Here is a 15142-nt window from a genome sequence, read left to right as displayed (position 1 = left end):
TTTGTTTACCTACTCCCTCAGTCGTCTACCTGTTTGTTTACTTATTCCCTCAGTCGTCTACCTGTTTGTTTACCTACTCCCTCAGTCGTCTACCTGTTTGTTTACTTATTCCCTCAGTCGTCTACCTGTTTGTTTACTTATTCCCTCAGTCGTCTACCTGTTTGTTTACCTACTCCCTCAGTCATCTACCTGTTTGTTTACCTACTCCCTCAGTCGTCTACCTGTTTGTTTACTTATTCCCTGAGTCGTCTACCTGTTTGTTTACTTATTCCCTCAGTCGTCTACCTGTTTGTTTACTTATTCCCTGAGTCGTCTACCTGTTTGTTTACTTATTCCCTCAGTCGTCTACCTGTTTGTTTACCTACTCCCTCAGTCATCTACCTGTTTGTTTACCTACTCCCTCAGTCGTCTACCTGTTTGTTTACCTACTCCCTCAGTCGTCTACCTGTTTGTTTACTTATTCCCTCAGTCGTCTACCTGTTTGTTTACCTACTCCCTCAGTCATCTACCTGTTTGTTTACCTACTCCCTCAGTCGTCTACCTGTTTGTTTACTTATTCCCTGAGTCGTCTACCTGTTTGTTTACTTATTCCCTCAGTCGTCTACCTGTTTGTTTACCTACTCCCTCAGTCGTCTACCTGTTTGTTTACCTACTCCCTCAGTCATCTACCTGTTTGTTTACCTACTCCCTCAGTCGTCTACCTGTTTGTTTACTTATTCCCTGAGTCGTCTACCTGTTTGTTTACTTATTCCCTCAGTCGTCTACCTGTTTGTTTACCTACTCCCTCAGTCGTCTACCTGTTTGTTTACTTATTCCCTCAGTCGTCTACCTGTTTGTTTACCTACTCCCTCAGTCGTCTACCTGTTTGTTTACTTATTCCTTCAGTTGTCTACCTGGTTGTTTACTTACTCCCTCAGTCGTTTACCTGTTTGTTTACTTATTCCTTCAGTTGTCTACCTGTTTGTTTACTTATTCCCTCAGTCGTTTACCTGTTTGTTTACTTATTCCCTGAGTCGTCTACCTGTTTGTTTACTTATTCCCTCAGTCGTCTACCTGTTTGTTTACCTATTCCCTCAGTCGTCTACCTGTTTGTTTACTTATTCCTTCAGTTGTCTACCTGTTTGTTTACTTATTCCCTCAGTCGTCTACCTGTTTGTTTACTTATTCCCTCAGTCGTCTACCTGTTTGTTTACCTATTCCCTCAGTCGTCTACCTGTTTGTTTACTTATTCCCTCAGTCGTCTACCTGTTTGTTTACTTATTCCCTCAGTCGTCTACCTGTTTGTTTACCTATTCCCTGATACTAATGTGTGCATTAGGTAAATCATTAATATATAATATATAACATTAATATAGATTGAAACATATTACATAACATCCTAACACATGTTCCTTTTCAGCCTCACGGGAGTGAGGAGTGCTCTTTTTCCCTTTCTTCCAAAAACAATACAGAAGTATGAAGACACATGTTGCATATTTTCCTGCTTAACAAGTGACCGCGTTCTGGTTCTGGCGCCTGCTGCTCTTCTTTTCTGCTTTAATGAATAACGGGCTGAAAAGTCGAGTTTCCTCTTGCACTCGTTCACTCTGGATGCATGAAAGCCTTCCTCCGTTAAAGTACACTGATAAACACTAATACTATTACTAATAAAGGGCGTCATGCACACACACTCCTATGAACCCTGCTGACATGTCTTTGAGCAATGCACTAATACCCAGGGAGTAGTTACCTGTAGCGTACTTCCTGCCAGGTCGTTACTGCACGTGTGCAAACTAGTGCTACACAGTTGTTGTTGTTGTTGTTGTTGTTGTTGAACACATCCCTGACAATGCTAATTGTGAACAACACATCTGTGTAGAAATCAGCGGGAGGAGAGCTGGTTAACGTTAGCCGTTAGCAGCCGGTGGGCCGCACAGTCCTACTTGTATAAGTAAAGGAGCTAATGGCTAACAGCTAACGGCTAACGGAGGTTCCATTGAGTTACATTCTGACGCGTTCAAGCTCTATTCAGTAAAACAATTAGGTGAAGGTTGACTTATAAGGTCCTCGCGATGCGTTCAAGTGTGATCCGGTAAATTAGTTTAGTAGTTTTAGCCAACTATGACCGTTTAACTGTGTGTGTGTTACTCTTACGTTCAGGTATCAGAATTGAAAGGATGAAAGACAAGAAGAGGAGGACGCAAAGGTCACAGTGTTAGTCAAATTGAGTGTGCGCACACACACACACACACACACACACACACACACACACACACAAGCCAAGAGAGAAGGGGAACTCCACTATCTACCATCTTCTCCTGTGTCTCACTCTCTCTCTCAGTATCTGTTTCACACACACACACACACACACACACACACACACACACACACACACACACACACACACACACACACACACACACCATCTGCCAGCCTCACTTGGCTGGTGTAAGTTGGTAAAAGGCGGACGCCGTGGTCCAGATGTTGCTGAACACACAGTGAAGGAGGCAAAAGGCTTTGATCTGCTTCGCCGCAGAGGAACTACTGGAGGAGACGAGAGGATGTTAACTGCTTTAAAGTGAAGAAAGTGAGTAAATGCATGCATGTGTGTGTGTGTGTGTGTGTGTGTGTGTACACAGATATCCCCCAAAAAACTACAGATAGCTAACGGCCCCGGCCCAGACTTTCCCCACATGGCTCTCTTCTGTCACATCCATGCGGGGAGCAACATGCGTAAACACACAAATACACACAGAACCGACCCACACTGAGCCCGGGGGTCGCCTGCAGTAAACACCACCAGCCGCACACGCCACACATGCTGAGCTGAGGAAATGCTTCAGCACACACAAACACACACAAACACACACACACACACACAAAGTTGTTTTTCTCCCAATGTAATTTAAGAAAAGCTGCATTCATTTATCAACTCCAGCTCTGTACAAGCATTCTCTCTCTCTCTCTCTCTCTCTCTCTCTCTCTCTCTCTCTATATATATATATATATATATATATATATATATATATATATATATATATATATATATATATATCTTTGTCAGAGGCACTTAATAACAGCGCCCTGGTTAAATAAAGGTTACAAAGTCTGCCAACCGAGTCTCTGGGTGGGGAATGTGGAGTGGGCACACGCCAACACATTTAGGTTTTGGCAGGCTGATTTTCTAACTCCTAAACACACACACACACACACACACACACACACACACACACACCTCAGCAGGTCAAAAACTATTGTTTGGAGGTGAGATGTTTAAATCCCACAGGTTCCAGGTCTTCGCCCCCGCGGGACCTCCAGAGGTGAATGGGTTTTAGTGAGTATGACTCACAGGAAGAACCCGGCTCAGTTCTGGCCAACAGGCGGTCAGAGAGACTCCCGCCTGCCAGTTCTGACTTCTCTTGACATTTCGGTGAGGTCGGCCAGCCAGAGACGGACCGCTCCAGCAGCCATTGTGCTATTCGGTTGGCTGACGGCCATTTCCAGTTCACTCAGTCGGCCACACGGTAAATAATAAAGCCGCATGCTGTGGTGATGAGAGGGGGGGGGGGGGGGGTGGAGAACCGCCCATTGACCCGTCACTCAGCCAGTCGGGGGAACCGGCTGTTCTGCCATGGCAAGTGGTCACCGCGGTCGGTTAGCCAGCGAGGCGGGCGAGACCTTGAAAAGTGCTAAACGACCCAGTCAACCGGCGAGGAGGCGGATCGTTTTTCTCTTCTCTTCTTCCACTCACGACTCCAATCGGGCCAAAGCGGTTTCCCCCCCCCCGATCAGATCGGCCAGAAAACTGGTCAGTTTACTTTGCCAGCCGATGACTCAACCAAGCGGGCGCGGTCGGGCCAGGAAAAGGCTCCTTCAACGGCGGTGAAAGATGCACCCGGTGACTCGAATGCAGAAATGAGAATGTGTTATTATTATGTTGCCGTTGCGGTTCCCCTGTGGCCTCAGCCGCCTCAGAGGGAGATCAAAAGCTCTTTCTCACTCTAACATGTTATTAGTTTTGTCATCTGGGGACCTACCAGATACGAGCGCGAGGGTCCAATTTGGCTCCTCAGTCCTCACTTTTAAGAGAAACAGTTCTCATATTCACTCGAGCAGCCAAAAGCAAATCAGCCTGCGGTTGAAAATACACCCGCTGAACCCTGGTGATGACTTAATGTGGGTGAATGTGGTCAGTAAGTCGTCCATCCCTCACGCAGCCTGATGCCGGTTCATCAATGATGCCGGAGCACATCGAGGAATCCAGTTTCGTACTCATAAAGTCATCGAGTCAGCGGTTTGTAAGACATCGAGGGATCTTCTTTTGACCCCTTTGACCTCACGAGACGCCGACGCTGTCCAGGATCACCCCTCGGTTCCCCTTCCAAAGTCCAGTTTCGTGCATTTTCAAAATAAACCTTTGCAGGAAACAAGCCAGCTGGGTTTTAGGCAAGAAACTGACTTTGTTGGGTTCAGGATGAGATCGTCGTTTGGGTTCAGATAACCACGCACGTAAACAAGTAAAGTGATGCACAACGGCGTGGAAGCCTCTTCTGCGTGTGCGCCCGCTGAGGCTGCTGCACACAACGAGGCCGCCGCCACCGCCTCGCCTGACTGGGTGCAGGTTTTCAAAAGAGCAGTTCTCCAGATGTTGTTGTGGACGCACCGATACAGACACACTTAAACAATAAAAATTGTGTGTGCATAGAATGCACGCTGATAAAAGGGAACCGTCTCTCTCACTCACACACACACACACACACACACACACGACTAATACACTGGTGGACGAGGCTGCAGCTGGGCCAGGAAGTTGACTCTTCTCTTTTCCTCCCTCGCTATTATTATTTTTCTTTGTGCGTTTTTTTACGAGTACAAATGCCACGTTTATTGCAGGTGTTCCTCACTCTCTTTTCTTCCAGAAAGCAAAAGTCAAAACAGACCGTAAAGCAGGGGTATGCTTTAGGGCGGGGCTTCACGGTGATTGACAGGTCACCACCGCAGCTTTGTCCCAATGTTTCTGCCTTACTTTAACCCTTTCAATGGGCTTTCAGTGCAAGAGAGCCAACTGTAAAAGTGTTTCTCTCATTCAGGGTTCGGCTGTAATAAGCTCCGCCCTCTCGTGTCAACAAACAAGATGGCTATGGCCCGAAATGCCGACATCCACGATTCAAAATGGCTTTCCAAAAACCAACGGGGGACGTTACTGTGACCATGTCCACTTCTTATCCACGGTCTACGACCAAGCGGCGAGAGCGTCTTCATCCTCTCTCTCCCCGAGTTCACACCTTCCATCCCTCAAGGGGGAGGAGCTTAATATTGTCTGCTGAATGCTTTGCATAGCTTCCGCCAGACACACGTTTTTACGTATCGCCGCCGCTGCCTGCAGATATTCCGCCGGCACGCGGTGAACGCCGCCGTCCTGCAATCTCAGCTGAGCTTCAGCTCTACACATCCCACTGGAGAGCGTCGACCAATCATTGGAGAGCGTCGACCAATCATTGGAGAGCGTCGACCAATCATTGGAGAGCGTCGACCAATCAGTCGAATGCTTCTGAATGTTTTAAAAGTATGTGAGACGATGAGCGAGCGGTTGAGCCGTGGAAAGCAACAAAGGTCTGGACGTCGATCTTGTTCATGAACCACTCTGGTGAGGAGACGCTCTTTACACGCCACTCAGAGAGCCAAACCGCAAACAAACGGGGCTTCGCATTCACCGATAAATAAAAGTGACCGCTAGCTCATTTTCTTTCGTTTTTTTTTTGCAAAAAAAAGGAGCAGATCTCCTGCATGTGTAATTATTTCCCTCTCCGTTGTCGTCGGGGACCGAAGGCCCAATTCACCGTCTGCACATAGCCAGTGTTACGCAACGACTAATTACCTCCACTAAACCGTGGAGAGAGAGAGAGAGAGAGAAAGGAAGGGAAACAGAGAGGAGGGGGAGTGAGTGATGAAATAAAATAGACGGTATAGGGGAGGAGAGGGAGACAAGAGGAAAGTCAGAAGGGGAAAGAGAGAACTTGAGAGGCCAGTGGGTGGAGAAAGAGTTTAGAGAAACATGAGGAGGAGGATAATGAGAGGTAGAAGGCAAAGGACAGTGGGCGGAGGAAGGAGAGCTGACTCTCCTGCAGTGTGTCGGTCAGGAGGAGAGAAAAAAAGACAACGTCAAACCATAATGACCTCTTGGCCATCCGCCGCAGAGCGAGGGAGAGAGAGAGAGAGAGAGAGAGAGAGAGAGAGAAAGACATGGAGAAGAGGAGTGTTGTCAAAGCCAGACACGGCCTGCAGCCCTTTTCCTCTCCAACAATTTTTGGAGATGATGTCATCATTAATAAAAAAAAAAAGAAAAGAAAAGAAAAATGTGTCTGCGCCTCCGGCTGAAATAGAGCAAAAGTAGGAGAGAGAGAGAGAGAGGGGGAGAGAGAGAGAGAGAGAGAGAGAGAGAGAGAGGGGAAAGAGAGAGAGAGAGAGAGAGGGGGAGAGAGAGAGAGAGAGAGAGAGAGAGAGAGAGAGAGAGGGAGAGAGCGGGAGAGAGGGAGAGAGAGAGAGAGTGAGAGAGAGAGGGGTAGAGAGAGAGAGAGAGAGAGAGATAGAGAGAGAGAGGAGTTGGATCAGGACCAAATTGCCTAAAAAGAGGGCAGGAGGAGGAAAATACCTCAAATTCAACTTTTACCCCTCGCTTTACTTTATTTATTTTTTTACCTGCCAGTCAAAGATCCCTTTAAGGATGAATATTAACTAGATATAACATATTGATTAGTGAGCTTTACACAGATGCTGGCTAGCTGTTTCCAGGGCTAAGCTAAGCTAACCGGCTGCGGCCTCATGTCGACACATACGAGGGCGGTTAATCAATCTTCTCATCATTGTTTTTATACGAGTCCAATCTTGTGGCATCAGCAGCGATGGGCTCTGCACACCGCTCTGATTGTATGCCATAACTCCGCACTGAAGGTGTTGTAGTTCTCTGCTGTACTTTTACAGCGTAATAATAATAATCAAATAAATTAAAAAAAACACAGATTTGGCTAACTAGCTGCTACCTAGCGCTCTACTAGCTAGCGATAAGTAAAAAAAAAGAACGTGTTATGAAGTTTTAATCTTTTTCAGGGAAGAAAGTAACCATTTAGATTCCCAATATATGATCAGTTTATTAAAATTATGCCTATTTGGTCATTTAAGTCATTGTTTTTTGAGTGGTTTTGTGATCACTATAATTATAATAGTAATAATCAAATAAATTAAAAAAAAACACAGATTCGGCGAGCTAGCTGTGAGCTAGCTGCTACCTAGCTAACAAACCAGCTAACCAACCAACAAACCAACCAGCTAACCAACCAACAAACCAACCAGCTAACAAACCAGCTAACCAACCAACAAACTAGCTAACCAACCAGCCAACCAGCTAACCAATATATTCCCAATATATGATAAGTTTATTAAAATGATGCCTATTTGGTCATTTAAGTCATTGTTTTTTGAGTGGTTTTGTGATCACTATAATTATAATAGTAATAATCAAATAAATTAAAAAAAACACAGATTCGGCGAGCTAGCTGTGAGCTAGCTGCTACCTAGCGCTCCACTAGCTAGCAGGAAGGTTGGTTAAAGATGAACTAAAATCTCGACCTTTCTGGCAGTAATTGTGAAAACACTGTCGACATAGTGCAGTTGAGTCCGACCGGCAGGTGACCTGATATGCTTTGGTGCTTTTCTACACCGAGAAAAAACTACAAAAGTACCATAAAAAGAGCAAAAACCTCCGATAAATGCAAAGAAATAGAAATACTTGTTGTTTTCGGGCAGAATGCTATCTGTTCAGAATACCCAATACACATGCACGTTTGTCCATTAATATGTCATTTCATGGGTAAATGGATGTGGTTCTGCACAAACCATCAGACTGGGGGGGGGGGGGGGGGCTCGTTCAGGTCAAATGAATAAAAGGAAGTCTCGCAACCCAAACATCTCAGAGCGAGGAGAAGAAAAGAGAAGTAGCGGCTTCAAAATGACAGACGACGAACAAATGGCGGTCGCACTCGTCCCTCTTAGCCTCCGTCTCCCCATCTATCCGTCACCAGTCCATTTCAGCATCACTGTATGTCGCTTCATCACCCGATCGCACGCGAGGTAATTTATTAGCCTCCGTTCATCCATCTCGGCTTATCTATCTCTGCCATGGCGGCTTCTCTCCCAATCTGCTCATCTATCTCTGGGCCTTCAGGCTTCAATCTGTTAGCTCCGTACTGTTTGTGTCACATGAGATATTAACCTATTAGATAATGCCAACGGTGAGGGGGGGGCGACACATTTATCCTTTTCAATCTTAGAATCATGAAGATGATCCAGATGCTCTTTTGTGTTTTTATCTCTCTGTTTTTGATTAACTTTGTCTTCTGCCCTCATTAAGGCTGTGAGGAAAGAGTTCGTTCTTCTGTCTTCGTCTCTAGAGAAGTGGATGTGAGCCGACTTGTCGCCATCTTGGTTTTTTCACCTTCTCATTCAGACACGTTCAGGCGACCAAAAGTGTTCCAATTAACTTCCATGAACTGAAAACACGGACACCTCCCAGACAAAACAACACAGTGATAGCACACTGTCAATCACCTTGTAGCCCCGCCCCAAAGCATCCTCTGCTTTATGGTCTGTTACTAAATGAAGCTTGAAAGACGTGAGACTAGAGATTGAGACCATAAACTCATGTTTACAATGTTTACTGAGGGAATAAATCAAGAGAAGTAGAGTCATTTATATAGACTTCTATACAACCAGAGGAGTCGCCTCCTGGTGGTCAGGAGAGAGAATGCAGCTTTAACACATGAAGCATAGACTTCTATACAACCAGAGGAGTCACCCCCTGGTGGTCAGGAGAGAGAATGCAGCTTTAACACATGAAGCATAGACTTCTATACAACCAGAGGAGTCGCCCCCTGGTGGTCACTAGAGAGAATGCAGCTTTAACACATGACGCATAGACTTCTATACAACCAGAGGAGTCGTCCCCTGGTGGTCAGGAGAGAGAATGCAGCTTTAACACATGAAGCATAGACTTCTATACAACCAGAGGAGTCGCCCCCTGGTGGTCACTAGAGAGAATGCAGCTTTAACACATGACGCATAGACTTCTATACAACCAGAGGAGTCGTCCCCTGGTGGTCAGGAGAGAGAATGCAGCTTTAACACATGAAGCATAGACTTCTATACAACCAGAGGAGTCGTCCCCTGGTGGTCAGGAGAGAGAATGCAGCTTTAACACATGAAGCATAGACTTCTATACAACCAGAGGAGTCGCCCCCTGGTGGCCAGTAGAGAGAATGCAGCTTCAACACATGAAGCATAGACTTTTATACAACCAGAGGAGTCGCCCCCTGGTGGTAAGTAGAGAGAATGCCAGTTTAAGACACTTTACACATTGGTCTTTTTTGTTTTTCAATTACTTGATTCCTCTTGCAAGTTAAAGCCTTTTCACTTGAGAGTCAACGATTAATTTCAGGTTCCCTCATTAGGTTTGCCATTTTATTGGGCAACACTAGATTTGATTTACCTTTTGTTTGTTTTATTGTGAAGTGTTTATTTTAGGCTACTAAGCATTTGGTAAGACAGCGTTCTGTTTTTTTACAGCACTAATCAGACCGAATGACTTTTTAATGTGCTTTAACTTGCCGAGTCTTTTCCACTCTTTTGTGGTCCTTGAATTGATTGAGGAAAAAAAAACCTCCATTGACAAAAGGTGGAAAAACATTTACCACAGTATTACTCAGCCTTGCGTATCATGTTCAGCAGTGGTTTTGTTTTGTTTATAATGCAACCAAATATGTCACTTTGCTATGAAATCTGAGTTGACCAAGCTTTTACTTTTAATTTACTCGTTTTGCTGAGAGTGAGCTTCCTCTGCGTCTGGTTTTCTGGAGTGCAACATTTGAACAAATCTCACATGACCGGATAATTAGTCTGTCTCCCAGTGTGTGTGTGTGTGTGTGTGTGTGTGTGTGTGTGTGTGTGTGTGTGTGTGTGTGTGTGTCTGTGTGTGTGGCCTCCCAGTGTGACTTGTCTGACTGACAGGCATTACCAGGCAGTCTGAGCATTTTCATTAGTTCCTAGAACGCCAAACAAACCACACTGGGTATGTGAAGCAGCTGCAGTTGTACAAGAGCCACAATAACTTATTGGGGAGAGAGAGAGAGAGAGAGAGAGAGAGAGAGAGAGAGAGAGAGAGAGAGAGAGAGAGAGAGAGAGAACGAGAGAGAGAGAGAGAGAGAGAGAGAGAGAGAGAGAGAGAGAGAGAGAGAGAGAGAGAGAACGAGAGAGAGAGAGAGAGAGAGAGAGAGAGAGAGAGAGAGAGTGCCCACACTAATCTACAGGACGAGTGAATTTAAGTGGGTCGAAGTGCATATCTGCACACATCTGCCTACCAGCTTGCTTCTGTGTGTGTGTGTGTGTGTGTGTGTGTGTGTGTGTGTGTCTGCATGTGTGTGTTTGTGTTTCATTGCCTGCACGTGCATCCAAACCCATAGTGTGTGCGTGTGTGTTCCAATTAGCAAGAGATTGTGGATTTCTGCATGTATTCAATGCAACTTAAAACCTCTCCGCCCGGCTATGAGCTATGAGCCCTTTGAGAGATGAAGCCACGCCCACTTCCTTCAAACGTCGGCAAACGTGGCGGCAGATGGCGATTTGAGCAATTTTCAACCATGAAATATACTTTTAAAAAAAAGAAAAGAAAGCTTTCCAAAATGATTATGAATGTACAACAGCTGTGCATCTTTAAAAACAACACATGTTTTGGTGGATAATCTCCTTCTGGTATTTCCCCACCAGCTCATTTGATCACAACAATTTCACCAGATTTTATCCTGAAGGTTCTACCAGCTGGAATCTCACATTTCCAGACAGGCCCATTGGCGATTTTCCAAAACAATTATTTAATGGAGGCAAACAAAAGTTGAAATCACATGAACCCCTTTCCGAGATCTTTGTGACCGTGGGAACGCCACCAGAGTGTTTAGATGTCGACTCTGCAGCCAAAGGTCACCAACTGGTGGTGAATCACGGCGCGGCGGCATCCTACCTGACCACAGGCTCTGGGATGGCCTCCAGGCTGGCGGGCACCTGCACCCCCTTCTCCCACTCTTGTCTCCAAGGGTCCGATAGCACATAGAAGTCGTCCGGGCCGAGCTGGTTCGAGTCCGGGAGCTTCATGGCCGTGATGAAGTCGGTACGGAACACCTGCACGGGGAGAGGAAGAAAGAAAGAAGATTGGTCAAACGATCAAAAACAACCCCATGGAGGTGCTGGAGGAAGAATCGGAGGATCACCAACGTCAGCAGGATTCATTAGAGACCGTTTCAGTCAGGACCAAAGTGTTGGATAGGCCAACCAACCAGCTAACAAACCAGCTAACCAACCAACAAACCAACCAGCTAACCAACCAACAAACCAACCAGCTAACAAACCAACAAACCAACCAGCTAACCAACCAACAAACCAACCAGCTAACTAACCAACAAACCAACCAGCTAACCAACCAACAAACCAACCAGCTAACAAACCAGCTAACCAACCAACCAGCTAACAAACCAGCTAACCAACCAACAAACCAACCAGCTAACTAACCAACAAACCAACCAGCTAACAAACCAGCTAACCAACCAACAAACCAACCAGCTAACAAACCAGCTAACCAACCAACAAACCAACCAGCTAACAAACCAGCTAACCAACCAACAAACCAACCAGCTAACAAACCAGCTAACCAACCAACAAACTAGCTAACCAACCAAGCAACTAGCTAACCAATCAGCCAACCAGCTAACCAACCAACAAACTAGCTAACCAACTAAGCAACTAGCTAACCAACCAGCAAACCAGCTAACAAACCAACCAATCAACTAGCTAACCAACCAGCTAACCAACCAGCCAACCAACAAACCAGCCAACCAACTAACCAGCTAACAATATATACTAAAAGATTCTGTTTCTCTACGCCTTTAGAGGAAATGGTAAATGGACTTGTACTTGTGAAGCGCTTTTCTGGTCTTTTTACCATTCAAATCAAATCATTCACTCATTGACACCCATTGACACCCTGGTGGAAGGAGCTACCATGGCCATCGGGTCTCTATCTTACATTCACACACCGTTGGCACGGATACGGGAGCAAATACATAGAGAAACATGGACTAGCGGATCCTCTGATTGAAGGACTCCGCTCTGCCACTGAGCCACCGTCAGAAGAGACCCTCACAGTCTTCCATTCTCAAAGTACTCAAGATGAGAATCATCCTCGATTAAAAGAAAACACGGTCCATGGCTCCGAAGTTCAGCTCAAAACGATGCATTTTATTTGAGTCATTAGTGCCGCTCGACACTAAGCGTCAGTGCGACACAAGATCAGGGATCTGCAGATCAAGATCACGAGGAACAGATGCTGAAAGGCGTTGAGTAGCGTTTGTCTAGAAAAGCTTTAATCTCTGAGTGTGCAGCGACGACTGGATCTCTGGCAGACGTCTGAATGCTCCCCTGGATGTTCTGCAGCTGCAGCTTTTCTTGTAAATGTGTGGTGTTACTTTTGGGTGCAAAGAAACACGAGGGGGTTTTATGGCCCGAGGGGGGAAGGATGTCTCATTTCACTACAAACAGTGTTTCCTCTATCCTCAGATGGGTTTTTTTTTCCCCTTGCATCGCTCAGCAGGTGGTCTCCACGTTTTTCTCGCTCACATCTCGTTCATTGCATTTCTTCTCACATGGGGGCGACTAGGATGCGAGGAAAGGACGAGTGAGAACCACCCGCTGGCAAAGGAAGTAGAGAGAGATGAGAGGGGAAGAGGAAGAGGAAGAGGAAGGAAGTGTTGTAGTCAAGACCGCCTAAACCGAGGCCAAGTCCTGACCAAAGCCAGGGGGTGTATTGAGACTGAGACCAGTGCACACCTTGTTTTTATACATCTTTATCTTTATATATCTTTTCTTTGACGCGTTTGTCAGTTTTATTTCACATGAAGCCAAAAACAAAGAAAGGCAAGAAGAAGAGAGCTAATGAAGAGTAATGGTTCTGGTGGACAGAGACCCACCCACCCACCCACACACACACACACACACACACACACACACACACACACACACACACACACACACACACACACACACACACACACACACACACACACACACACACACACACACACACACACACACACACACACCGCATCGATCAACTTTTAATAACTTCTGCAACATGTGATTGTGATTATTGACATTTAGCTTTCTTCTAAATAAGATTAATCCTAATTGGCCCAGAAATCTTGCAACTTCCTGTCTGGTTTTTTGTTTCCAGCTCGACGAAACACGGACGCTCGTCTTCGCAGGAAACTCGGTTTTCATAACCGCCGTTTGTCGGTGCAGCCGAGTTTGGCATCATTCATTCATTCATGTGTTTAGGGCCACCGCACAAACATAAATGAATTAAAATCACTAAGGAAAACAAAACAATCTTAATATTGATTTTTATTGTATTTGTACGAATACGCCAGCTGTTTTCAGCGGTGAAATATGAGGAAATTAAGTTTTTGTTTATTTTTACTGCCTATTTCATCAACCTGTTTCCCACTTTAATGCACACAGAGATCCAAACGGACGATAATCAATTACAATACATTTATAATGCATCTGATAACCTGAGTGATAGAAAGCTAGTAACTCAAATTGGGAAGTACAACTAAATAAAAAAGAGGGGATTACTTACTTGTTCTTTTTTTACATTTTATTTGCCCCCCCCCCCCCCCACACACACACACACACACCATCCCCCCCATTTCAATAACAGCACTGAAACTCCAGTTCAACGTCACGGGGGGAAAGCGGGAAGGTTACACACACAGAGCACCGTGCCGAGGCTTTCACACACACACACACACACACACACACACACACACACACACACACACACACACACACACACACACACACACACACACACACACACACACACACACACACACACACATCTGGCCAGTCAGTCAGTGGGTCACTATGCTGTGTGGATATATGGGCTGTACTCATTAAGTCCAATCTAGATCTGGACTGGAGACATGGGCGGTGCAGAGGGTGTGTGTGTGTGTGTGTGTGTGTGTGTGTGTGTGTGTGTGTGTGTGTGTGTGTGTGTGTGTGTGTGTGTGTGTGTGTGTGTGTGTGTGTGTGTGTGCTGCTATTATTAGCAAAAACTACTCTGACTACGACTGTTTAGTTTTAATAAAGACCCTTTTATGACTACTGCTATGATACTATGAACACTACTACTATGATACTATGAACACTACTGCTATGATACTATGAACACTACTGCTATGATACTATGAACACTACTACTATGATACTATGAACACTACTACTATGATACTATGAACACTACTGCTATGATACTATGAACACTACTGCTATGATACTATGAACACTACTGCTATGATACTATGAACACTACTGCTATGATACTATGAACACTACTACTATGATACTATGAACACTACTACTATGATACTATGAACACTACTGCTATGATACTATGAACACTAGTGCTATGATACTATGAACACTACTACTATGATACTATGAACACTACTGCTATGATACTATGAACACTACTACTATGATACTATGAACACTACTGCTATGATACTATGAACACTACTGCTATGATACTATGAACACTACTACTATGATACTATGAACACTACTGCTATGATACTATGAACACTACTGCTATGATGCTATGAACACTACTGCTATGATACTATGAACACTACTACTATGATACTATGAACACTACTACTATGATACTATGAACACTACTCCTATGATACTATGAACACTACTGCTATGATACTATGAACACTACTGCTATGATACTATGAACACTACTACTATGATACTATGAACACTACTGCTATGATACTATGAACACTACTACTATGATGCTATGAAGACTACTGCTATGATACTATGAACACTACTCCTATGATACTATGAACACTACTACTATGATACTATGAACACTACTGCTATGATACTATGAACACTACTGCTATGATACTATGAACACTACTACTATGATACTATTAACACTACTGCTATGATACTATGAACACTACTACTATGATACTATGAACACTACTGC

General features: G+C 44.8%; 1 protein-coding gene across 1 annotated transcript in view; it reads right to left on the bottom strand.

Annotated features, from left to right (window-relative positions):
• Positions 1-15142, bottom strand: part of jade2 (jade family PHD finger 2) — a 112161-nt gene that overhangs the window by 63180 nt on the left and 33839 nt on the right. Inside the window, exon 4 of the mRNA XM_034550433.1 lies at positions 11045-11202. Coding sequence (XP_034406324.1) covers positions 11045-11202 — 158 coding nt within the window. The remainder of the gene's footprint in view (positions 1-11044; positions 11203-15142) is intronic.

The sequence above is a fragment of the Cyclopterus lumpus genome, chromosome 14 (assembly GCF_009769545.1).
Source record: "Cyclopterus lumpus isolate fCycLum1 chromosome 14, fCycLum1.pri, whole genome shotgun sequence".
NCBI classification, from domain to species: Eukaryota; Metazoa; Chordata; class Actinopteri; order Perciformes; family Cyclopteridae; genus Cyclopterus; species Cyclopterus lumpus.
The sequence above is the reverse complement of the archived record's forward strand: the minus strand, read 5'-3'. Positions and strand labels throughout refer to the sequence as shown.